Source organism: Meles meles, chromosome 20 (genome assembly GCF_922984935.1).
Source record: "Meles meles chromosome 20, mMelMel3.1 paternal haplotype, whole genome shotgun sequence".
Classification (NCBI taxonomy): Eukaryota; Metazoa; Chordata; class Mammalia; order Carnivora; family Mustelidae; genus Meles; species Meles meles.
Genome location: NC_060085.1, coordinates 31146484 through 31173306, shown reverse-complemented (window position 1 = coordinate 31173306; position 26823 = coordinate 31146484). Strand labels below are relative to the sequence as shown.

At 40.5% G+C, this 26823-nt stretch overlaps 1 protein-coding gene across 23 annotated transcripts in view; it reads left to right on the top strand.

Moving 5' to 3' along the window:
* Positions 1 to 26823, top strand: part of CADPS (calcium dependent secretion activator) — a 483094-nt gene that overhangs the window by 127434 nt on the left and 328837 nt on the right. For all 23 annotated transcript variants that reach the window (XM_045990930.1, XM_045990927.1, XM_045990929.1 and 20 more), the window contains exon 3: positions 4434 to 4766. In XM_045990930.1, coding sequence (XP_045846886.1) covers positions 4434 to 4766 — 333 coding nt within the window. The remainder of the gene's footprint in view (positions 1 to 4433; positions 4767 to 26823) is intronic.

The window sequence follows — 26823 nt, the reverse complement described above, 5'->3', positions numbered from 1 at the left end:
CAAGTGATATGGAGCATTTTTTCATGTGTCTGTTGGCCATTTGTAATGTCTTCTTTGGAGAAATGTCTGTTCGTGTCTTCTGCCCATTTCTTGACTGGATTGTTTGTTTTTTGGCAGCTGAGTTTGGTAAGTTCCTTATAGATCTTGGATACTAGCAGTTTATCTGATGTCATTTGCAAATATCTTCTCTGTTCTGTACATTGGGAGTTTTAGCTTTGTTGGCTGGTTCTTTTGCTGTGGAAGAACTTTTTATCTTGATGAAGTCCCAATAGTTCATCTTTCGCTTTTGTTTCCCTGGCTTTGGAGACGGGTCTAGCAAGAAGTTGCTGTGGCCAAGATCAAAGAGGTTGCTGCCTGTGTTCTCCTTCAGGATTTTGATGGAGTTCTGTCTTATATTTAGGTCTCACATCCATTTTGAGTTTATCTTTGTGTATGGTGTAAGAAAACAATCCAGTTTCATTCTTCTACATGTGGCTGTCCCATTTTCCCAGTGCCACTTATATGCTCACCAGTTGATATGCATTGGTTCAGTGAATCCTCATCCAAATCCTACATAGGAGCATTGTTAGGGTTCCCATTTGAAAGGTGGGGCAGCCAAACCCCAGAGACTAAGTAACTTGCTCAGGTGGACAAAGCCAGCAACTGGTAGGGTTGGGACTTGAACTCTGGGCTGTCTGATACTACAGTCTACTCTTGCCAGTACCTGTGTGCCATTCATTAGCAGCAACCAAGTTGTTGTGGGTGTTCTTAACCTTATTTACTCTAACTTCTAGGTATTTTTCTCATTTATGTCAGAATGACATGCTTTTGTAGAGTGGGAAAGGATCAAAAAGTGGGAGTTGGGCCAGCTTTACCCTGTACCCTGTACAGTCATTAAATACTGATGTATGTGTGTGTGTTCCTAAAACAACCTTGAGGTTGCTTGGCTCTGGCAATGGAGGGAAGGACTGATAGATGAGGTCAAGTCACTGAATTGACTGCCCTTCACCATTCTGTATTTGTTTGTTTATCTTCCATCTTTGAGACCTAGAATCTATCTGCATTAAACATTATAGATTTTCAGGAAAATTCTTTATTTCATTAAAGCTTATAAGGCCTGAGGATTTAGTTGAAGCTCTTTTTCTACAATTGATTTTCAAATGAACTCTAAGGTCTCAACTGAGTACCAGTTAGTTTCCAGGCACAGAGAAGCAGATCCTCAGCCCTCCTTCTTTTTAAATTAGATCATTAATTTGGCAGTAGATGGAGACCACCTTTGTAACATCTCTCCTCCCTGAGGAAGGCTTTGTGATGAAGCAGGAGGCAATGAGATGTCCCCCAAGCACTGCTGTCTCCTGGCTAACAAGGGCATTTCCTGAAATCTGACAGGGGAGTGAACATTTGTTCTGCCTCTGGAAGGATATTTATGCACCTTCTGAAGTGTGGCCAGGACACAGCTCAAAAATGTCAGATGTTTCCTCTTCATGAATATGAAGCAGCAATTTCACCACCTTGTATTCTACCCCAGAACCATGTAGCTTGTGTACACGTCCACATGGTGAGCACTGGAGCAACAGTAAACTATTCTTAACGGATGGCTTGGTCCCAGGGTGTAGGCAGCACCAGCAAAACAACCAGCGGTTCTCCAGCAGACAGAAGAGGTTCCACACCAGGCAGGCAAGACCCTTAGGGAAGGAAGGAACTAGGGTGAAGGAAAAAAAAAAAATCAAAAAACCTTTGTCATCAGCCAGTTTGAGTTATCAAACTCTGGAGTCCTGGTTTTCAGTCCACAAGGTGGACTGAATATGATGCCTACCTTCTTTATCCATTTGCTTTCGAAGTGCCGGGCTCTATAGGAGAAGTGGATGACATTGTGGGGAACACGAAGGGCACAGCCCTAATGGAGTTCACATTTCAGGAGGGGAGACATTAAATACATACTTACCCAGTCCTTGTTCAGTTTCAAGTGTGGTGAGTATCCTTGAGAGGATAGAATGAAATATAAATCGTGGTTAGCATGTGTCAGACCTCATGCCATGTACTTTGCACTTAACAGTAACAACCGCGGTGGGGTTCTGGTCCAGGGTGATGATGTGGAAAGACCCTGAGCTCACCTCCTCCACAGGGACAAATCTGCACTTATTTATGGAGCAGTTCCTCCTGAGGAAGAACTGAGGGCTGACTGAATAGCTTCTGTATGACAAAAGCTGAAGAGACCACACAAACCGTAAGCGACAGGGACAGGGTAACTAAAGGGACTTGCACTCTCAAAGCTGCCAGCTGCAGAAGGGAGAGACCTACTGATGGACCTGGAGGGCACAGAAAAAAAGCCACAGTTTATTTTTTTATTTTTATTTTTAAAAAGATTTTATTTGTTTGTTTGACAGAGAGAGAGAGATCACAAGTGGGCAGAGAGGCAGGCGGTGGGTGGGGGGGGGAAGCAGGGCCCCTGCTGAGCATGGAGCCCAATGGGGGGCTTGATACCAGGACCCTGAGATCATGATCTGAGCCAAAGGCAGAAGCTTAACCACCTGAGCCGCCCAAGTGCCCCAAAAACCACAGTTTAAAAGAATACAAAGGGACTCATCCTAGAAAGCCGTCAGCTGGCCAGGGAGCCGGTGGAATTCTGGGTCAGAAAGGCTGGTGAGCCGCGGGTTCACACCCCTTACACATGACAGGAGCAGGGGTCTGGAAGCCATAGCACGCTTGTTGCCTCAGCAAGCGCAGGGCCCCTAGCCCATGCCAGCACTTGGGGGGGCCAAGGTGGCCCCAGTCCTCTGTATACCCAGATATCTCTGGTTGGTGCTCACTAAAGCTCTAGCTGCTGTGACACAGGAACAGAGCACACCAGAACATTCTGTAGCCACACCACTTGGGCCTGGGCAGCTTGCTAGGGCACCCCAGCACACGGTGCTCCAGGACCGGGTAGCTCATGCCCGCGTCTGCCCCAGCCCTTCCTCCGACCCCCACAAGGGCACCCCCTGTGCAGAATGCTCCAGGAAACCCAGTCCATGCCCACCTTGGTTCCAGTCACCCAAGGACCTGGGTTCCAGGTCGGGCATGCCCTGCATGGAGTGCCTCAGCCAGAACCTCACCTCAGCTCTAGTCACCCCACTAGGGGACCCTCTGCAGTGAGCACTCTGAGACACACTGGCTTGTAAGAGTTGGTGAGGTCATGGAGGAAAAGGAATGCTCATGCACTGTTGGGGAGAATGTAAATTGATGCAGTCACTTCGGAAAGCAGTGTGGAGGTTCCTCAGAAAATTAAACAGAGAAATATGATATGATCCAGTAAATCCACTACTGGGTATTTACCCAAAGAAAACAAAAACACTAATTTGAAAAGATCTCTGCACCCCTGTGTTCAGTGCAGCATTATTTACAGTAGCCAAGGTATAGAAGCAACCTAAGTGTCCATTGATAGATGAAAGGGTAATGAAGATGTGTGTGTGTGTGTGTGTGTGTACATGGACACCCTTGAGAATATTACTTAGCTGTAAAAAAGAATGAGATCTTGACATTTGCTACAACATGGATGGACCTAGAGAATGTTATTCTAAGTGAAATAAGTCTGATAGAAAAAGACAAATGCTCTATGATTTCACTTATATGTGAAGTCTCAAAAACAGAACAAATGAATAAATAAAAAGCAGAAATGGACCCAAAAATACAGAGAACAAACTGATAGTTGCCAGTGGAGTGGGGGTAGGAGATGGGCAAAAATAGGTGTAGGGGAGTGGGAGATACAGGCTTCCAATTAGGGAATGAAGAAGTCCTGGGATAAAAAGCAGAGCATAAGGAATATAGTCAATGGTATTATAATAGCATTGTATGCTGACAGATGGTAGCTACACTGTGGTGAGTGTGACATAACGTATAAACTTGTTGAGTCACTATGCTATATGCCTGAAACTAATGTAACATTGTACTTGTCTATACTTCAATGTAAAAGGTCAAAAAGATAATAATAACCATAATAACAACCTATATGACATCACTGTGGGCCACTTGTTAAAGTGGTTACCATATTTGAATCCATTTAATCCTCATTTAAAAGTACCTTTGATGTAGAGCCTACTATTATCCTATTTTAGAGATGAAATACTGAGGTACAGAGAGGTTAAATTGATGAAGGAAACTATAACCAATAAGTGGCAGAGAAAGAACCCAAGTTGTTTGAGCACAGAGTCTATGTAGGATATGCTGCCCCTCATATCACTGTTCCAATATAATCTTTTCAACAACCTGGTAAGTACTATTATTATTTTCATTTTCCAGATATGGACACAAAATTAAAACATGTACGTGACTTCTCGGAGTTCATACAACTAGAGGCAGGATGCTGGTCCCTCCCAAGGTGCCCATAATGGCGGTCAGCCCAGCCCTCAGCCCTAGGAAACTGGTATTTCCAGGGCTGAATCCCTAATATATTTCCTGTCCCTGTTCTTGCTCAGGTGTTCCTGAAGAGTGACCGTGTAGCCCGCATGGTGCAGAGTGGGGGCTGCTCTGCCAATGACTCCAGGGAGGTCTTCAAGAAGCACATCGAGAAGAGGGTACGCAGCCTGCCCGAGATTGATGGCCTCAGCAAGGAGACCGTGCTGAGCTCCTGGATGGCCAAGTTTGATGCCATCTACCGTGGAGAAGAGGACCCCAGGAAGCAGCAGGCCCGGATGACAGCCAGTGCAGCTTCTGAGCTGATTCTGAGCAAGGAACAGCTCTATGAGATGTTCCAGAACATTCTTGGGATCAAGAAGTTCGAACATCAGCTCCTGTACAATGCATGCCAGGTAAGTTGCCTCTCTCTGGGGCCCGAGCTGTGACTAAGTAGGGTTACTTTATTAATTCTGTGTGCCCTAGGCACTGTTGTCTTCATGGGTCACTTCTTGATTAAAAAAATAATAATTAAAATTATATTTTACAACTGCACTGATAAAAATTTACTATAATCCAGGGAAGAATATGTTCGTGTTTATCTTCTGGTTTTAAAAGAAATGAAAACATTTTTGTACACCCCTAAAAGTCTTGTGGACCCAGGCACTGTATATCTCCTGTCTAATAGGTAAGTTGGTTTTATGATTATGGCCTGACTCCCATGTGTTGGCAAAGCTAAAAGATCAAAACAGTTTTTTGTAAAAATGGTTTTGCCTCTAAAATATATGATGTTTACCAGTTGAGCAGTTGATACTTCCTTCGCTGCGGTGACAAATGGACTTAGTACCCCATCCGAAAGCTTCTAGAAGGTCTGGGTATTTCATACCAGGATATTAGTCACATCATGAATTTCCAAGTGCATTTGAGGGGACTAGCTGAGTCTCTACTTGAGCCCAGTCAAAGTATGCCTGTATTTTCTCTGGATCAGAGACTGTGGGAGTGAGGTGCTCTACATCTTCCTATCCTACCTAACCTTTCCATTATTCATTCAACAAATACTTATTGAATGAGTGCCTGCTTTGCAGTCTTTGCAAATTTTAGGGACTATCACTTGGAAGCATTTTTAAAATTCCCATTCCCAGGCCCCAAACCTAGAGATTCTGATTCGGCATTTCAGGGCAGGGCTCAGGAATCTGCATTTTAGGCAAGGGCTTCCCTTCCTGGTAGTTTTATTGCCCTCTCCTTTTGAGAACCATCAACAAAACTCAACTGTGTTCCAATTTCCCTGGGCTAACTCTGCCCCTAAGGTAGGTTAAATGAAGACACTATAGTATATTGGCCAAGTCGTGCCTTGCTGAGAATCAGACAGACCGAGGTAAATCCTAATATGACCTTCACTAGCTTTGTGGCCTTGGGGAGTTAGTTAACCTCCTCGCACATGAGCTTGGGATGAAATTGTTATAAGGATTCAGTGTGGATAAAGCCCAGAGCAACATGGGACACCTTATAAATGGTGGCAGTTAAAATATAGTCAGTCTATCCCAAAAGGCAAAAAGTCTACAGAACAGTGCCATAAATGCTTACCGTAAGAACTACAAGATTTTGAGGCTTACTTCTTTCTGCCTTCATGGCAACCCTCTAGTTCAAGGCTACCGCAACTCTTACCTAAATGACCACACTGTCTACCCAGCTGGTGACCCTGCCACCTCTCTTGCCCCACAACAACTTGCCTACCACCCAACAACTAGTGCAAGCCTTTTAAAATATAAATTGGATCATGTCCCTCTTCTGTGTAAGACATTTCAGTAGCTCCTCAACATCTTTAGAGTGACATCCCAACTCCTCACTAAGGCTTGAGGCAATGCGTGAACCACTCTTGTTCATACTGTTTTCCCCACACACTCACTCACCTGGCTTCTTTCTGTTTCCCTAATGTACCAGACTGGTTCCGGACCTTTGCATTTGCTCCCCTCTACTAAGAATGCTCTTTGCCAAGACCTTTGCATGAATGCCACAGCTTAAATGGCAACTTCTCTAAGAGGTCTTCCAACACCACCCCATCGAAAGTTCTTTCTTGCAGAGTCACTTCATATCCCACCCTTCGTCCTATTTTTTCACAGTTTTTACCACTATTTTCCATTCCTTCTTCATCCATTTTACCTGTTTATTACCTGTCTCATGCTCCACTCCTGTCCCTTCATTAGAATGTTAGCCCTGTGAAGGTAGTGACTCATCTTTTGCCTTATTTGTTAATATTTCCATAAAATCGTGGCATGAAACAATTCTTGGCACATACTGGGTGCTCAGGAATTGCCTATTGATTGATTTAATAAATGGATGATGACATTTTATTGTAATTGGTAGAGGGGGTCTTGGTATCAACCATGATCGCTCACCCAGAAATTTCTGGATGTTTTACTAAGTAGAATCTGTTTCTCATTTCATAATACAATATAGACATAACATTCAAAGATATTTCTCACATCCTATTTTCTTCTCAGCCAATTTCAATTCAGAACACTGATTGCCAACCCAAAGGTAGATGTTCTCTTTGATGGGTCAAGAAATATTTTGAGGGGCGCCTGGGTGGCTCAGTGGGTTAAAGCCTCTGCCTTCGGCTCAGGTCGTGATCTCAGGGTCCTGGGATCGAGCCCCGCGTCGGGCTCTCTGCTCCGCAGGAAGCCTGCTTCCTCCTCTCTCTCTGCCTGCCTCTCTGCCGGCTTGTGATCTCTGTCTGTCAAATCAATAAAATATTAAAAAAAAAAAGAAAAAAAAAAGAAATATTTTGAAATGACCAGATAAGTCTCAATATGAAATTAAATTTAAATTTTCTTTTTATTTAAAATACTACTACATCCACATGGTGCTTTTAGATTGGGGTGAGCAGGTGGTATTCCCACCTGTCTCCAGAACCACCTTCTCTGCTACAAGAATATGGGTTGTCACATCACCTGCCTGGGTTATGAGTAACGTTCAAAATCACAGAGCTAGTTAAGTGTTCCTAAACCTGCTAGCTATAAAATGATTCCAGAGATTAATTTTTCTTCTTACAAACAGCAGCATTATTGGAATGAATGCATTGCTATGCCATTTCTCATCTTACTGTTTTTAAATTATTAAATAGAGTTAAGTGGCAGGATATGCTTTCTCCTAAAAAAGAATTATTTAGACTCATAACCTCAATATGTTTTCCATGAGTTAGAAAAAACATATGATGCTCTTGTTGACCTAAATAAAGAGGTAAACTGAGGCAAGCTCAGAGTTGTCAAAAAGATGAGTTTATTTGGGAAAAGCAGAGGAATGACAATTCCAGACATGCTAATTACAGCAAGCTACAAGTGAATCTGTTGAAGGTTTGGAGTAGGCTCTATTTAAATCCGCCTCTCAGTCCTTAAGTTTTATTTTCCTAAGGACGCATGCATGAGGTTTTCCATTTTATGTGCTCTGGTTTCATTTTAGATTGAAATTTGTTCATATTTCCCCTTTTTGATCAAGATCTTTTTCAGAAAACACCTCTGATCAATTATGTCATCCAGATGTTGTTTGCTAATTTTTTTAAAGAAGTTTAATTGGATTGCAGGTTGATTGTATTCTATGGCCCCTGGAGCTTAGGAGGGTAGTCCTCAGGTGTCTTTCCCCATTAAGCTCAGGAGGACCATCCTCAGGTGTCTTGTCCCATGGAGAAGGTAAATGATACAGAGTTTCACTTGCCTTATTTGAACAACAGGATTGAAAAATGAGGCATCTCAGCTATGTCCCTCTAAAGTAGATAGTTTAGTTTCTACTTGTCAGATGAATTCCAGGAAAAGCCTTTGAAAGGAAAAGAATTTTATTTTGTACATACATTTGGGAATAAGGCATTTGTTTACTAATACCAAACAGTAGAAATTTAATTAAAAAGATTAAACTAAGGATCAAAAGCCCAGTGATAGCTATTGATTGAAATGCACTTCTCAACAAGCCTCCCCACTTGCCTATATTTAGTAGTTCAAAAATGCCCCAAGGTCCAGGATCTTGGCCAACTTCTGCTAGCAAATTGATGTTGTCCTTCATTATTTTTAGTTCTTGTGTTATTTTCCTTGACTTACTGACATAAAAATGAAGTTCTTCTCCAAATAGGGCACAGGTTCGCCTCTGCTAAGCAGTGAGGAGGTTAAGGTCTCTGCAGTTTTTGTAGGACTACTTCAGCAAGGCTGTCTGTTTGAGTTTGTTGATATTCCAAAGCTCAGCTACAAGTACTGGAATTGGTAAGCATAACTATGGAAAGATTGTGAGTTGCTTTTTCAAGGTCTGCTACTCCAACCCAAACTAAAAAGGTTCTGGTGAAAGCCTGCCCCAAACCCTTTCTATCTACTGTAGGGTTATATGTAGGCATCCATCCAAAATCATAACCTTCCCAGTTCTGACACACCCTTATATACCCTTAGGTATATAAGCAGTGGAGGGAAGAGTTTTTCTAATTTCAGTGTCAGAGTTGAGGCCAGTGATCCCAAAACATCCTTTCCAATTAGGAGGAAACATAGCGTTTGTGTTTCTTCCGTGTAAAAAGAAATGCCCAATGCCTTTTAAGGCACAGTTGGGTCTCTTTGCCCAGATATTTTTCCCTGGAATAAAAGACAGTATCTCATGATCAGAAATGTAATCATTATAATCATAATCTGATTTATTAACATTGTGGGAATGATTATGTGAGTACTTTAAATTTCTGTAGATCTGAAGTAACAAGAGAGCTGATCTAGTGTAAGAAAGATTTTGGTGTAGAAGTAGAGGGTTTCTACTGCAAAATAAGTTGAATTAAGTTTCCAACATTCCCCAGATTTTTTGTTAAATCCCAATGAAGTACCATTGAGTGGGAGCCCATTAGCTTCCAATTTTCCAGTATTACTAGTTTTCTTTGCCCCACCATAAAGATACATTAATGGAGGCAGTGATATAGTCTTCTGGATTCCAAAAGGGAGTGAATTCGTGTTCACCTGGCTTATATAAAATGGTATAGTAACAAATATTTAGTGGGAGCTGTCCTAGAGTTTTGCCGTTTCCATCATTATGTTTCTGAAGCATAACAAAGATTTTGGGTAAGAGTCCAGAGCTTAGTGAGGGGGTATCCAATTGTGAGTATGAAGTGTCCAAAGGAAAGCTATAGTATTTCATGCCAGTCTTTTGAAAGGGAGGACATGTGATTTCCAAGGTATCAAAGGAAAATCCTACATCCTTACCAGATAGGTTTTGTCATCCTTTTAAATATGGTGGCCAGACCAACAATTCACATTCATCAGAAATACTATTTGCTCATGCACAAATCCGACAATCAGTAAGTTTAGCAGAATCAGAGAGGTTTTTTATTAAGGGAGGGATAAAAGGATGTGTTAACGCTAAAGTAAAGAATGGTAGGAAAACTAGGGAAAGCATAATTGAAAGCATGAATGACATGATTTAACTAAATATAGAGTGAGACAAGGGAGGAAAAAGAAGGAAATTTATGCAGGCCTGGGTAAGTTGTTAAAATAGACAACTTAGGTAACTTACCTAAGTTGTCTATTTTAGACATCAGGTGATCCAGTCCTTAGAAATTTTCTGTTTCAGGTCACCATTTGGTGTATAGTCCATTCAGGTTTTGGAGACTTCGTTTATATGTGACACCGGGATCCATGAGTCTGTTCCTTGAATTTGGCTACACAGGATTTAGTTAATGGTACCTGGGAGGAGCTTTTCCAGCAAGGTTGAAGCAAGTCTTTTTGGAGATGTCCTTTCCAACAGATGAACTCTTCAGGCTGTAGGATGTGATGTTGGATGTCTTCATCTCCCGAGAGTGCACTAGGGAAAGATTGTTCTGTCAGAGTATGATTATTTTTTATGGACTTGATCAGGCCCTTACAAGCATGAAGTATATCCCTCTTTGTTAGTTGTGGGGCAAAAAAAAAAAAAAAAAAAAAAAAAAGTGAGGCCTAAGTATATCAACCATCCTGTAATTATTTCAAAAGGAAAAAAGTTTACATGTGCCAATGGTAGTAAGTGTTAAGATTTAGAAGAACCCAGTGGTAGTGCTTTTGGCCAGAGTACTTTCAGGATTGCAACTAATTTAGCTAAGTCTTAATAAATTCATTTGTACATTCGACCAGTCCTAAAGACTAAGGATGCCAAACACAATGAAAGTGCTACAGAACTGGCCAAACAAAATAGCTCGTTGAGGCCTTTGACCAGCAAAGTGAGTTCTCCAATCACTATGAACTTCAAAGGGGGGGGGGGCCCACAAGTGGGAATAGTCTTTTCTAATGGAACTTTAGCTACAAAAAAGGTAGTCATCTGTGTACATGGGAAAGCTTCAGTGCAATGTGGAAACATGCAAACCATTACCAGAGCATACTTAGATCCATGAGGTGGGGCAATTGTATGAAATCTATTTGCCAGACCTCAGATGGTTCATTGGGTAAATTAAAATCTTGGGGGGCAGTATGGATAGACTTCCCTGGATTGCATTTAGGATAGAAGCAATCAAGAAAGGTGCTTTCTGTGGCCTTGCCAATGTTTCCCCACCAGTATTGATCTATGAATGTTATTTTATCTGTTGACTGATGATTTAATTCGTGTATGGTAGTTAATAATGGAAATTTTGGATTTTCTGATAGGAACGGTTTGTTATTTGGTCTGAATCAGAGTTTCTTTTCTTCATGATACCAACAGTCTTTAGATCTCCTTTTTTTTTTTTCCTATTCAGAGGTCAGTTGTTGTTTTTTCTTGCTTAATTCTCGTAGGTCATCACCAGGGGATGTAGTTTTCTGGACTGTGACAGGTTTAGTCTATGAATCCCAAAAAGCAGCATTTTTTTGTGGAGATATCAGTGAGGTGGTTTCCTTTGGCTTCCTGGGAAGCTTAGAGATTTTAATAATAGCTAGAGCTGCTGTCAAGAACATAACACATAGCAAATTTTGGACATAAGGGCCATTTTAAGGAAATCTGGAGGTAAGAAAACTTCATTTCCAAAGCATTCCAAAATCATGAGCTACTGCAAATGTATATCAACTATCAGTATAGATGTTTGTGGTTTTACCTTTAGCAAGAATGTATGCTTAAATAAGAGCTTATAATTTGGCTTGTCGGGCTAAAGTGGCCAAAAGGAGGGGTGCAATGTCAGTGACTTCAAAAGGAATTGATATCACATATCCAGCACAATATTTACCATTTTCATTTTTCAAATAAGAGCCATCAGTGAATCATGAGAAATCAACATTCATCAAGGGGGTTTCTTATAACTCATCACGAGGGGTTAATATATGATCCATCAAAGTTAAACAGTCATAGGGTGTTTCTTTCAGGGAAGAAGGAAGAAGGGTAACACTGTTGAATTTATTACAGTGAATGAGGGTGATATGAGAGGTAGTTAGCAAGAGAATTTCATAAGAAGTAAGATGGCTTGCTGAAAGGTGTTGGATGTAAAACGAGTTTAAGAGAGCTTCGACAGCATGAGGTGCAAAGACGGTCAAAGAAGATCCCATGACTATTTCTTCAGTAGTCTTTACTAGAAAGGCAGTGGCAGGGACAGCCTCAGGGCATCAGGGGTAAGCAACCTTAGGCCATGGGATCTGATTGTTGGCTCTAATAACCCAAAGGTTGGTAGTAGTCCCTATATTTTGGGCTAAATATATTGAGGGCATTTCCTTCTTTTTTACATGCAAAAAAGAAAAAGTGTAGCTGATAGTTTGGATTTCCCAGGGTAAGTAGATTTATTGTTTTCCTTCAAAGTTTTAAAAGCCATGTCAACTTGGTTTTCCCAGATAATGGGGTCTTGGATTTTAATAAGACTTAGGGGCTAGGTCATTAATGGACAACTTTAGAATCCGATTCCAACAATAACCAGATATCTCAAGAAAACCTGTAATTGATTGACATTTGGTTTTAGGCTCTGGGAAGCTCAAGATGCCATGAAGGCTTTCAGGATCTAGGTGTAACCTTTGTTCTGAGATGAAATGTCCAAATATTGGATTGAGTTTGAACAAATTGCAACTTTTCCTTTGAGACTTTATGTCCCTTAATTGCTAAGAGTTTTAACAGGTGAATACTGTCTTCTTGTGAGGATGTTTAGGAGAGTGAGCCAAGAAGTAAGTCATCTATATGTTGCAGTAAGATGTAGCATTTAGGAAATTTCATATCAAGTAGGTCAGTTTTTAAAATATTTGAGAAGTAGGGACTTTCAGTGAAATCTTGAGGCGTTACTATCCAAGTATATTGTTGTCCTTACCAGGTAAAGGCCAAAGATATTGGTTAACCTTATCAACTGGAATACTAAAAAATGCACCCTATAAATTGATTATGGTGAAAAATTTGCTTTTAGTGGGGATGGATGCCAGTAACTCTGGGGATTAGAAACAACAGAATGGTGAGGAATAACAATGTTATTTATCGCTCAGAGATCTTGGACAAATTTCCATTCTTAACCATGAGGTTTTCTTATAGGTAAAATAGGAATATTAGGGTTGGTGCAAGGGGAAAATAAATCCCTGTGCTTTATAGTCTTCTGTGATAGATATTATGCCCTATAGAGCTTCTTTGTTCATGGGGGTATTGGCTGATGCTGGGCAGAGGTTTCACGGGATCAATTTGGATCTTAACTTTGGACACTATGAATTTTGCCTATGTCCTTGCCAGATTTTGCACATAGAGCAGGGGATACTAAACCTAATAATGGGGATAAGTCTGAAGTTTGATCTTCCCTGATTTGTAAAGTACTTGCAAAAGAAAAAGGGTTTGGATTTTCTTGGAGATTAAATTTAAGGGTTTAAGTTCTGGGGATATTAACTCAAGAGTTTTGTTCTCCCTTTCAAGGAAAGGAAATGGCAATACAATACTTTTCTAGGAAGCCTTGTCCTAATAAGTGTTTGGGAGCTGATTCACTGAGGAGAAACAAGTTTGTCTTGCAAATGTCCCAAGCCAAAATGTGTACATTTAGAAAAAGGAACACACTATGGTTTATCTGAGGCCCCCATTAATTTAATTGAATAAATCTATTACTCCAAGGGGGAAACTAATTGTAATGGGGTTGAGCATGGATGGTGTAGCTCTTGTGTCCATTAATATTGTGGGAGGTTCATCCCCAATCTGGAGAGTAGTTTTCTCTAGTCTCTTTTATGGTAGAAAAAGAAGCAGTCCCAGTGTTTTCTTGGAGTCCCATCACTGGGATGAGTCTGACCCTTGGTTCTTGGAAAGCTATTATCTGAATCTTTTTTGTGTAATAGCCCTCTCTCTAATGGGTGGGTCTTCTGTGATAATGACAGAGTCCAGCAGAGAGAGTCTGCTTGGGAAATCTCATCTGTTGAAGTTAGAGATTTAAGTTTTAGTTGCCCTTCTTTTGGAATCATCTTCTAGGGCATAGGCTAACTGATTAGTTAGATTGACAAGATCAGCATTAGGATGGGCATTGTTTCTCATTCTGTGTGGGTTCTCTTGACTAACAGAGATAGATCTCTGTTTAAATCACTTATAAACATTGAATTAAAGGCCACCCTGGGGGGTTGAAAATCTATAGGGAGTTCAGACTTTTCTTTAAAAAGTTTGGAATTCGCTGTACTAATCATGAACAGATTCATCAGACTTTTGGGGGCATGCCTGAATTTGTTGCAGTTTACCAGTTTAAGGAAAACCCTCAGAATGGCCAGAAGCAGCCTTTTGGCTCTGGCACAGGTTTGGTCATATAAAAGAGCTGACGCTTGACTTACCTGGAATTCTAAAGATTATTTAGTGTTTTCCCAATTAGCAGCTTTCATCCAGTGCTTGGTTTGACCTTCTCCAACAAACATATAGACTAATTGATGAAGGTTAGAGAAGCCAGGTTGATAATTTTGAGTAACAGTATTGAATTATTCAGCAAATCTATGAGGATCCTCAGTTACCTTGGGAAAATCTTTTACTGTAGCTCTAAGTTCAGCTTTAGTCCATGGGACATAAGAAATTAATAATCGTCAGGATCGTCAGAGAGTTTTAACAGGCTCAGTTGGCAAGGTTTCAGCATTAGAGAAGAAGGGGAGTTGGGATAAAGGAAGGGGTTAAAAGAGGGCAAAGATGGGTATAGCAGAGCTAGAGCAATGGGGTTTGGGGAGACCTCCCTGATGCTTAGAGGGAGAGACTTCAGATGCTGCTCTATCTCCTCTCATTGCTTATTTGTTTCAGTTCACTTAAAAGTAGTATTTTGTAAAAAGGCAGTTTTAGAATCCTAAATACTTCTAGAAGCCTCCGGGTGCCAATTAAAATAGCTATCCCATTCAGATTGTTTGTTCTATTGCCATGGCCTTCTAATTCAGTCCAGAGGAAAAAAAGCATGGGGAGACTGAAAGTTCCCCAAAATGGCCATTGAAAGTCTAAATTATCATTAGTAAGGTGGTCCATTTAGTCAAAAAGATACACGAGAAGAGACCATAGTTTTATAACATAAAACCAGCTGGGAGCCCAGAGGAAGGGCCACCCTTGGAACATTCACATGCTTGTGATTCCACATTTTAGAGGTTTTCCTGAGAGTAAAAGAAAAATTACTAAACAGCCTGATGGATGTGCTTTCAGGGTTGGAAATTGTATTTTATTTTACAGTGTGCCTTTCATGAGATACTTTTCTTGCCCCTGGTGGACACCCTTTGCTCTACTTTTCCAACTGGTGACCACATGTCCCTTGTTGCATAAAATTATCTTGCAATTGACAGTTCAGTTTGGCCCTCTGTGAGCAACTTACCCAGGCAGGTGAGGCTCTTGCTTGGGGGACTGGTCTCTCTTAAGGAGGTGCTGAGTATTCATGTATCATTTATTTGCTCTACTCATGCTCACCAATATTACTTAATCTTTTTTTTTTTTCTCAAAAACCTTTAAGGAAATTATACCAAAATTCTAGTGTCCATCCAATAAGAAAGCATACGGTAGAGTAGTCATCAAAAAGGACTTTCAACAGAGCTTGAATCAAAAAGCTCAACCAAAGGGACGGAGCTCAGAATCTAAAAGGAGACACACCGAACTAAAAGTAGATGGTGACTCACAGAAGCAGTGAGCTCAGTGGGCTTGGTGTGGTGCCTTGCTTCATTCTGATGGTTGTCATTCTTCAGGGGTCATCTCCTTCTGATGTCACTTCTGACATCAAGGAATGTCATCCTAAATAAAGGGGTAAACTGAGGCAAGTTCAAAATTGTCAAAAGTTTATTTGGAAACAGCAGAAGAATTGCAATTCAGGATGTGCAAACTGTAACAAACTATAGGCAAGTCCACTGAGGGTTTGAGGTAGACTGTATTTATGGGCAGGGAATGTAAAGAGGGGAGTATCTAGTTAGAACCTGTTAAAATTAAAAACAAAAGGAGATCAGCTTTGAAAACTTTTCAAAGAGGCAAAACCAGTCCAGTCATACAGAGATCAGTTTATCTTATTTCATGAGACCAACCTGACCTGGGTCATTTCTTTTTCATGCCTCTGGAAACTGTAAGCAAAACTTCCCAAGGCTGATATGAAGCAACCCTGACCAACTCCCTAACATTTAAGAAAATTCCAAGATTATCAGGTTTCTGTAAATCAGGCATTTATAAGAAATCTTTCTCCCAGTCCTTGAATTTTGTTTTCCCATGGGTACATGCATGCATTTCCCATTTTATATCCTCCAGTTCCATTTTAGATTAAAATTCTTTTACATTACAAAAGAATAACATCCTCTCCCTGAAAAAAAAATAATTGTCCCACCAGCTAAAAAGAGAGGTATAGGAAAGTACTTGGGGCAAAAAATCTTGGGGCAAGATTACTTAAGACATGTAGTATTATGTTCCATACTCCTTTTCAGACACCAAGCTTGCCTTTTTTCCTCTTGGCTCACATCAATAGAAATTAGGACAAAGAGCACATGCAGGTAATTCACAAAAGAAAAAATACAAATGAATTCTAAACACATGATGATTTTTAAGTTCCAAGTGTTCAGTAATCTGAGTTGTATAAGTATATTGGTAAACAATGAAAGCATTATTTTAAATTAACATTGATAATTGATGATACATTGCCGAAGGTTACAGAAATGGGTATTCTCATAACTTACTGTTGGAATAATTGGTTGTTATAAACTTTCTGTGGATTAATCTGTTAATTTACATTACGACAACTGTATAGTAGGGAAACCTTTCAACCTTGTGGCTTTACCTCTAGCAATTTGTTGTGAGTAAATACTCAGAGATATGTACAAGGGTATGAAGCCCAAATATGTTCACTTCAGCATTCCATATGACAGTGGAAAAATAGAAGCAACTGTAATTCCCAATAGTACGATATTAATTTATTAGATTTTGGGTTGACCATGTGAGACAATACTCCTCAGGCAAGAAAACAGTTGTTGAAGAAGAAATCTTGGGGCGCCTGGGTGGCTCAGTGGGTTAATGCCTCTGCCTTCAGCTCAGGTCCTGGGATCAAGCCCTGCATTGGACTCTCTGCTCAGCGGAGAGCCTGCTTCCTCCTCTCTCTCTGCCTGCCTCTCTGCCTACTTGTGATCTCTCTGTCAAATAAATAAATAAAATCTAAAAAAATAATAATAATAATTTTAAAAAAATCTTACCACATGGGAAAATGTACACGATATATTGCTAAGTGGAAAATCAAGCAATGAAACAACAGAAAGGCATACTCTCATTTTTATGGAAAAAGTACTTGAGGGGCAAAAAGCAAAATCTTAACCGTGTGTATCTTCAGAGATAGCATTATGGTTGATTTTAACGTTTTCATTTGTGCCTTTCTATGATTCCAGATTTTCGGCCCTAAGCATATAGGTGTTTTGTCAACAGGAACAGCAAGCAAAAAATCTCAACAAAGAAGCATTTAAAAACTTAGGATAGGGAGAAAATTATCTTCTGTGTTCTTTTCTAGACTTCGGCCGTTAATATATTGCCTTCATGATTTTTGCCATTTCCAAGTACTACCTGAATGACTACTTAATATTTCTAATTAAACCAATTCTTAACTCACTTTTTAACCTATCCTTATCTTTAGAAGTAATATATTCAAAATTGCAGCTTATATGTTCTAGTTTTTTTTTTTTTAAACAATATGCACTGAAGCAAACCATAAAATAGTTCTCATCCGTTGGTGCTCTTATGTCTTCTCACACCACCGGTGACGTGGGAGGCATGGCTGGGGCGACCATGCCCTGATACGCTGAGCCTGGAGGCATGGAGCTCTCTGACGCCATCCCTGAAAATAGCCTCAGACTGACCAGAATGGCTTTCCCATGAAGTGTCCACTTCCCACGCCCTGCAATAAGGTTTCAGAAATTATAGATTCAAGCACTCACTTTCTCACAGATTACCCTCAGCTCTGCTGGACTCTGTCAACCCACAGGAGCAAAGATACAGACTGAAAATGCTATGGCTTTCTTTCTTACCATGCGCTGCTTCCGTTGTTTCTTGTTTTGTTTTGTATTTTTCTGGACCTTCTCCTTAAGAGACAAAGCAATTCCTAGATGCTTCCCAAATCAAAAATGCTCACAGTGTTTTCTTCTTATGCGTGTCACATCCTAGTGGAAGCTGGAATCTGATTTCCGGTAGTACTTTCTGAAGGTTTGCATGATCTCTCTTTATGAGGTTCTGCCAGTAAGTGCAGTTTTCGTCTCAAATGAGAAATGACGTTTATCAAAGAAAGATTAGATCAGTGATATATCAGTTGTCTATTGTAACACGAACCATGTCTATCAAAACACTGAACACACACACGCACAAAGAAGCTTAGGAAAGATTTCCATATCTGCGTGTGAATTTTTTAAGTCTATTTTGTTTATTTGGGAAGGCAGGACTCCATCTCATGGAAGGGTTTGCTCATCATCGACATAATAATCAATGTACAATAACTGGAAACTTGTATTATGAAACGTAGTGTTTTTATTCTCCTAGACTCTTAAGAAAAAGCAGTCGGCTGTGTCCTTATTTGAGCATTTGTGTTGAATTTGAAACCCAACTCAAAAAGCAGAGAACATCTTTGAGAATGGGCTGCATCTTATGAGAAATGAGACTAGGACCTGCTTTCAGTCTGCATAAAATGCCAAGATGGTGGTAGTAGTGGTAGTGATGTGGCATTTTAAAAAGTTTAAAAAATGTAAAGCACACGTTCTCCCCCTTTCTCTTCAGTGGCCTCCAAATCTGGAGTTGATTTGCTGCCCAGTTGTACCAGATGTCTGCTACTTCCTACCCACCTCTCTGCTTCACTGTATGAGTTATCCTTAATTGCTTCATTCTAAAACATGTGATCGCTTTCCCTTAAAAAACACTTCTGAGGGGTATTTTAAAAAGAGGGAAGTCTATATGTTCATATATTTTTTAAAGATTTTATTTATTTGACAGAGAGAAACACAGCAAGAGAGGGAACACAAGCAGAGAGAATGGGAGAAGGAGGAGCAGGCTTCCCGTGGGGCTCGAACCCAGGACGCTGGGATCATGACCTGAGCTGAAGGCAGACACCTTAAGGACTGAGCCACCCAGGCACCCCTATGTGTTCATATATTTTTAATGCAAATAAACTCTCCCTGAGGAACCCAGCTAATTTGTAAGCAGGCATGGGGAATATAAATTAAGGAAGGCAGTTGTTTCTTTGCATTTCAATTCTGCCCTTGCAGGAAGGTATTTCTGGTTGGGCTGTCACTGATGATACCCACAGCTTCTGGAAGGATCCGCAGTATGACTTTAGCATCCCCTCAGCCATCACTTGTGTGTCACGGCCAGCAGGGACAGCATGTATGCTCCAAGTCACAGAAGATGACAGTGCTGTCTTCATTTATCTTCTCTGACTTTCTGGGGATTTGTTCACATAACCTGAAAGCATTGATTAAAAAGAAGTACAGGGAATATAATTTCCCAATCTACAAATACCTTTGCATTTTCAATATTGAATTCTCCATCATTGCTAAACTACTGATTTTCTTAGCATTTCATTTCCTTTCCTCCAAACCGTCATCAATATGGCCTTTGATGGTGTGGTTATCTTATTACAGAGTCATTTCCTTTAGACTGATTAGCACTTGGCAGCTTTTCAGATAGTTTATTAGACACTGCAGAGAAACCTCAAATTATCAAGCTTTCAGCTGTGACCCAGATTACTGGGTTTTATCCATACCTCATTATGGAGTCTTTAATCTCTACGTTAAGTACATAGCTTTTTCCTAATCCAGAAGATTCGAGTAGTTCTATTAGCTGAGTATTTGCTTCTTGGGCCAGGCTCTAGTTCTTAATCTGTTTCTTGGCTTTCTACCACCAGTATGCTTCTTCATACATAATGGTCTTTCAGTAAATATCTATTGAAGAAATCCTTTGAAATCTGAGGCGGGGGGTGACAATGGCAATCTAGTACTTAACACAGTTACTTAGTGACATACTTTCATCATCTATCCATTCATTCATTCATTCATTCATTCAATGGATGTTTGAGACACCTGCTGTGCGCTAGACATGGCATGTCCGATGCTGGAGGTAAGTCCTAAACTCTCCTACTTTGTCACAGAATGGATCCTGGCTCCTGACTACCTTCCCCATTGCTCACTAAACACACCTCCCAATGATTTTATAGGTGTTACCCTACTTAGAGTATTGTATTTGCTTCCATTGCATCACTGTGTTACTAATTACTGCAACTGTTGTGGCTAAAGAGAATTATTCATTTATTATCTCACAGTTTTTGTAGGTCAGAAGCCCAGGCAAGATTTAGCTGGGTTGTTTGCTAGGGACTCAGAGGCTTGAATTATGGTTCTGACTGGTCTTGTTCTCATCTGTAGGGTCAACAGGTGAGGATCTGCTTCCAAGATCCCTCTTGTTGTTGGCACAACTCACATCCTTGCTGTTATAGGATTCCTCAAAGTCAGCAACAGAGAGACAGTAAGTCTCTGGTGCTTCAAGTCTCAGATTTCTAGACCATTTTTTTCTTTTTTTAAAGATTTTATTTATTTATTTGACAGAGAGAAATCACAACAAGGCAGAGAGGCAGGCAGAGAGAGAGAGAGAGGGAAGCAGGCTCCCCGCTGAGCAGAGAGCCCGATGCGGGACTCGATCCCAGGACCCTGAGATCATGACCCGAGCCGAAGGCAGCGGCTTAACCCACTGAGCCACCCAGGCGCCCCCTCTAGACCATTTTTTTAAAAGATTTTACTTATTTGAGAGAGAGAGAGTGCATGAGAGGTAGGGAGGGGCAGAGAGAGAAGCAGCAGCAGACTCCCGGCTGAGCAGGGAGCCTGACGTGGGGCTTGGTCCCAGGGTTCCAGGATCATGACCTGCGCCAAAGACAGACGCTTAACTGAAGGACGACCCCTGTGCCCTTAGACGTTCTTTTAAAAGGATTATTGGGAGTGGGGGAGGAGATGGTTGACTGGCTTAGTGGGTGGACATATCACTCTTGATCCGGGGGTCAGGAGTTTGAGTGCCATGTTGGGTTACTTTAAATAAACTTAGAGATTACTTTAAATAAAAAAATTAATGAAATAAAATGTCCTATTAAAAAAAAAAAGGTTCATCTGAGTAAATTAGGTCTACCCAAGATAATCACTCTTTTCTTTTAAAGTCAATTGACTAACAACTATCACATCTGCAAAATCTCTTCACTCTTATTATGTGCTATTGATTAGAAGAAAGTCACAGGTTCTACCCACACTCAAGGGGAAGAGACTATAACAGGATGTGACTCACTGGATTGTTATCCTAGGGTTTCTGCCACAAGCGTTCTTCCCCCATCCCAGGGTTCTTCATATGAGGGACTCCTTCAAGTACCAATTTAAATTAATCTTTTTTAAAGAGACTTTCCCCTCATCATTCTGCCTAAAATAGACTTTTCCTTGTTTTGTTTTTTTGTAACAGTGCCTTGTTTATTACCATCACAGAACTTCATACAATCTGAAATTACCTTGCATACTTACTCATTCTTTTACTGACTATCCGACTATCTCTTCAAGAGCAAGGACTGTGTCCATCGTATTCCCCACTATAGGGCCAACACTTGGCACAATGCTTGGCACAAAATAGATGTTCAACTAACTATTGACTAACTTATTGCAAAGGCAAGGCATTTATGGCCTTCTGGGGCTTAAACGCTCACATTCCATAAAGGTGTATCATTGGTCTTTTTTTCTGATTTGGCCAAGCACAGCAATGGAACGGGCATTGCAATCTGAGATCTGAATCCACTAATACTAATCCACTAAGAGCCTCTTTTTTAGTGGGGATTTCCCCTGAGCTTCACAGTACATCTCCAGCCATGAACTGGCCCTCTGGTCACATTCAACTTGTCTTTCCCATCACAGGATTGAAGGAAGAAGGGCATAAATTAAATCTTGTCTTTGTAGAGTCATACACTGCTTCTAACCATCATTAGTTATTTGATGGGCTGCTGGTTTTCAGTTGATTTGCTTGCTAGTTGTACTTTAATTTCAGCATTCTTGGGATACGGAAGGGAGTCAAGATGTGTATACCACATGAACATGTTCTACTCTGTTTGTAGGGGCGAAATGAGAGGGCATTAACGATGTAAGGGACACAAAGACAGATGCCAATGTTTAATTTCCCAGAGAAACAGCTTTTCCAGAGCAATGATTTGTCATGATGGGGTCATCAGAAAATCCTTACTTCTCTGTCAGTTCTTCCTAGAATGCATGGCAGATATTTCTATCTACCTGCACACCTGCTGTTATTGAGAGACTAACTGCTGTGGCAAGTTGAAATTGAGAGTGACTATCTTACCTCTGAGGAACAGGGGAGTAGGGATGGAGACAGCCTTCAAAACTGCCCTAGACATTTCAGCGTCTTTTCCTTTAGTTGCCAAAATAGTGTCATAATTATAATATGAGCATAATAAATATGCTCTTTTCTTCAAACTCTTCTCATAAGCATTAAACCGCAAAACTGTAATCACAGGTGTTAAAGAGGTGTACTCTCAGAAAAAGACATACAGAAATGCTATCTTCAGGGCACCTGGGTGGCTCATTTAGTTGAGCATCCGACTCTTGGTTTTGGCTTAGGTCATGGTATGGAGACTTGCATTGGGCTCTGCGCTCCATGGGGAGTCAGTTTGAGATTATCTTCCTCTTCCTCTCCCTTTCCTGCTCTTTCTCTCTCAAATAAATAAAAAAAATCTAAAGAAAAAATGAAATAGTATTTTCTGCTTTTCCACTTTTCACTGAATGGTGGAAGCTGTTCTGAACCATCTAACACAGCTTTGCAAATAAAGATATTTTACAATCCTTCTGACATGTTTCACCAACCCAGACTCCCCCTGGTAATGATCTGAATTTACCTTCTTCCAGCATGTATCCTTTGCTTCTTTGGTGACTCAGACCTACAGTTAACAGAAACATGGGTAATAGAGTATAGTGCATGGATTAAAGTTTGTTAACGCTTTTGGGTTTTAATCCTTTCTGAAAATATTCATAAAATACCTAGTTCTCTTTCCTGCCCAGCTAGTGAGTGATTTTGTGTCAGGAAATGATCTATCTTCTGACCTCCAGTTTGAGCAGTATTAAGTCCTACCAAATATGAAGCATTTACTATGTGCCAGGCACTAAGCTTAGTACTTTACATATATTATCATATCTAATCCTCATAATAAGCCTATAAACTAGATATTTTTACCCACATTTTAATAAGCCTAAAAAAAGAGAGAGAAGTTAAACAAGATTTCCAAGGTCAAACAGGCAGTCAGCAGCAAAATCTGGAGTTTTACTCAAAGTTACATGATCCCAAAATAAGCTTTTTAACTCATTGCTGAAAATAGTTGTGATTTTCCACTGATACAGAAGTCTCTGGAGAATAAGTAGAAGTTTATGATCTGCCCATACTCTAGAAAGATAAGTATGCATGTATCTTATTAAAACTCTTAGGAGTGTCTTTTTGTTTAGGCTGCTCTTTTTTTCCCCCTAAAATTTGTTAGAGGAAGAGAAAGGTCAACAAAGGACTTGATTCTGTGTATTTGCTAATTATGAGTGCAGTAGGTATGTCTTTATTCAATGGAGATGGATTAGATTTATGTTTGCTTCTCTCATTTAGGTTTGATCATATCAATACAGTTGTTTCCTGATCTAATTTTTGAAAACATAGTTAAAGCGCCATAGTGTTCAGAAGATGGTTAAGGACAGAAAAAGCTTGTTTTTCTCATCTTGCCCTTGCTAGTGTGCAAGCCAGCCAATTGGATGATTTGTCGAAGTGACTGCCTTATGTTTCATAGCATAAGTACCTTCTTGTCAGGGCCCAGGGACCCTAGTTTTAAAACAAAGATGCTCTCTGGAGAAGGAACACCCACAAAAACATGCATGAATATTCAAATGACAAAGGTTTTAAATGAAGAGTTAAATCAGGGTTTGGTAAATATTTTAGGCTTTGTGGGCCCTGCTTGTGATGCAATTATTTAATTCTGTCACTGTAGCAAAAGCACTCACAGAAATATGCAAAAGATTGGGCATCATTTTCTGTGTTCCAATAAAACTTTATTTACAAAAGCAGGCAGCTGGCGGATTTGACCCAAAGGCTGCAGTATGTCAATCCCTGAAGTTAAATATATCATATCATATCATATCATAACAGAAAGAATTCTTTACTTTCCCCAAAGTTGCACTTATGTAAAATTAATCATGCTATACCCTAAACATTTGCACTTTAAGAGATGTATGCCTCATAAAATATGTTTCAGAATAAACGTTATGTCTTACAAAATAAAACAGAGAAAACATTTTAAAAAGAGAGAGGAGAAAGAAAAAAACAAAAAAAAATCTTATAAATAAGAGCTGTACAGATTTAAATTTTGAATGTGATATATGATATGAACTCGGGAGAAAAGAGCTCTGTACAAAAGTAACACATTAATAAGACTTTTAAAGTGGAGATTATTTCTCCTTGAGTTTAATTAAGCTCCTTCTAGGTTTTCAGGTTTAGCAGCTTATCAAACCCAAAATAAAAATCTTGGGCTTATCTCTCAGGCAAGTTTTCTGAAATTCTGAAGTGCCCACGGGCGCTCTTCTGGAAGCATTGCCTTTGTTACATTTCTATGTAACTAATCTATGAGGCTAATTAAATTCCATCATGAAACGTGGTTTCAATCATTTTCTGTCCAATACCAGCATCTTTGTTTGTGTAGAGATGCGTGATCCCCAACCATATGGAAATGCATGCAGAGTAATGAGTTGGATTTAAGTGGTCTGATTTTGGTTTTATGAAAGTTAATTGGAAGTGTGACTTTAATTTTTGTCACCAAAACCCAATGAACCTATCGCCTGTTTTGCATTTGCAATAAAGAATTCATTTCACCATATATTTGGTTTTAGACTATTAAGAAACATAAGAGAGAAACAGTCTGAGAATTGTAGGCTAAAACAGACAGTCTTACACTAGAGATACATGCATGTCCTCCATCATGTGTGAACACAGCAGAGGAGGTCAGATGAGCTCTGTGACCTTGGGCAATTTCTTACCTTCCCTGAGACTCAGTTTCCTCACTTCCTGCTTTCCCTGACTCTGCCAGGAGGAGTTGTTGTCTCCTTCTCCCTTCTGTATGGCTTCTGCAGGACACTGTGATCACTGGAGCACATCGACTGGAATACAGTCATCCTCTTCTTTAGTACCATGCACATTGTCTCCCTCTACGAAGCTGGGAGCCTCTGGGGACTGGGAAGTGCATCTTTGTTTCCTTAGCACCTAGGCCACTGTTTGCCCTGCAAGATATCTCAAAAGAGAATGAGTGAATGCTGTATTATCTATTTATTGCTGTGTAACGTACTACCCCAAAACTGTGGCATGAAGCAACACCCAAATGTCAGGAAATGGCATAGCTTAGCTGGTTTCTCTGTCCCAGGCTCTCTAAAAGGCTACAGTCAAGTTATTAGTTGGAGCCACCATCCTCCCAACTAGGGCTGGATCTGCTTCCAGACTCTCAGTGGCTGTTGGAAGGATTCAGCTCCTTGTGGGCTGTTGGACGGAGCCTTCGGTTTCCTGCCATGTGGTTCTTTCCAACATGGCAGCTTGCACCAGCAAGGGAGAGAGTCTGCTAAGAAAACAGGAGTCACAATCTTTTATCATTTAATCATGGAATGAACATACCATGGCTCTGCTGTTACTGGATTTGTTAGGATCAAGGCACTAAGTCCAGACCTGATTAAAGGGGACAGATTACACAAGGGTATATATACCAAGGTAGGGATCCCTGGGGACCATGTCAGAAGCTGCCTACCACCAACATCTACTTCACAAAACTACCTGCAAGTCCAGAATGAGGCAGTGTCTACGAAAGATACGACACGTTTGCTGTTTACTCCTCCTAGATTGTTCTTTCCTGTAAAACATACTTTCTCCACATTCTTCTCATCCTCAAGTTTCCATTTAAATGGCACCACCTCCATGGGGCCTTCACTGAATATTATAGCATGGTCCCTAAGCCCTTCATCCAGCAGTTTATCTGTTTCATTTCAAGCACAAATTATGAGCCACGTTTTCAGTCTCCTCCACTAGAAAGCAGGCTCCATGAGGGCAGGAACCCAGCCTGTCCTGTTCTCTCTTCTCCCGGGATTCAATAAATATGCATTGAAGAAATTATACTGCTATATCCCTTTGGAATTCATTTGTGTCGTCAGATGAGTACCAGTTTTGGAGTTCTCGTGCTTGTAATAGCTTTCGGAGGCTTAGAATCAGAACAGAGCTGGTCTCAGGGTAGGGGGTTCTTCACTGTGCTGAGATCTGAGAGCAAAGCAAATCAACTTCGTGGTACAAGTTATGACTAAACTGCAGTGACAAGGTTGGATTACCTAAATGGGGGAGGTAAGACGATAGTGACGCATTGTCATACAAATGATAGTAATATTTGTGCTTGGTTGCTGTCACCTCTCTTCCCCGCTCTGCCCCTGCCCCAGCATTAAGGGCTGCATTTTCCAGTGCTATAACAGCCACTAGTTATTAAGTAATAAATTAATGCCTGGCTTGGTCCTAAAAATTTTGCATGCGTCCTTCCCAGTTCTCATCACAACTTTTATACAGGAGACTAACGTGCAAATAAGTTGAAAATAAAAAACTGAGAGCAACCAGACTTTGAAGGCCAAGCTGATTCCACCATGTCTGTATTTACTACCAGTCACCAGGCCCTCTCCCTGCCCCTCCATCAATATATACAAAAAAGACTAAAGATTTGGGAGTGAGCAGGTGGCCTGGTTTTCTGGTCCCAGTTATGCCCCTAATCTTGTTACCTTGGACACTTCATTTTTAAACTTCTATCAAATACGGTGCTCAGTCTTCTTGAAGGAGGCTTATTAGAATTTCAACTCAGGCCTTGCCCCAAGGTGTCAGACTGTCAGAAGCCGGCATTTGAATCGACATCCCATACTTACATCAAAGACTCCTTCTTTTCCAAGTTCTTTAACTGGTATGTTTAACAAAATCGTATATGGATTTTGGTGTAATTTTGCCAGAAGAGATCAGGAAAGTTATAATTCAGTGGCAGCTTACAATGGAAGAACAGAAAGGGGCTCCTCA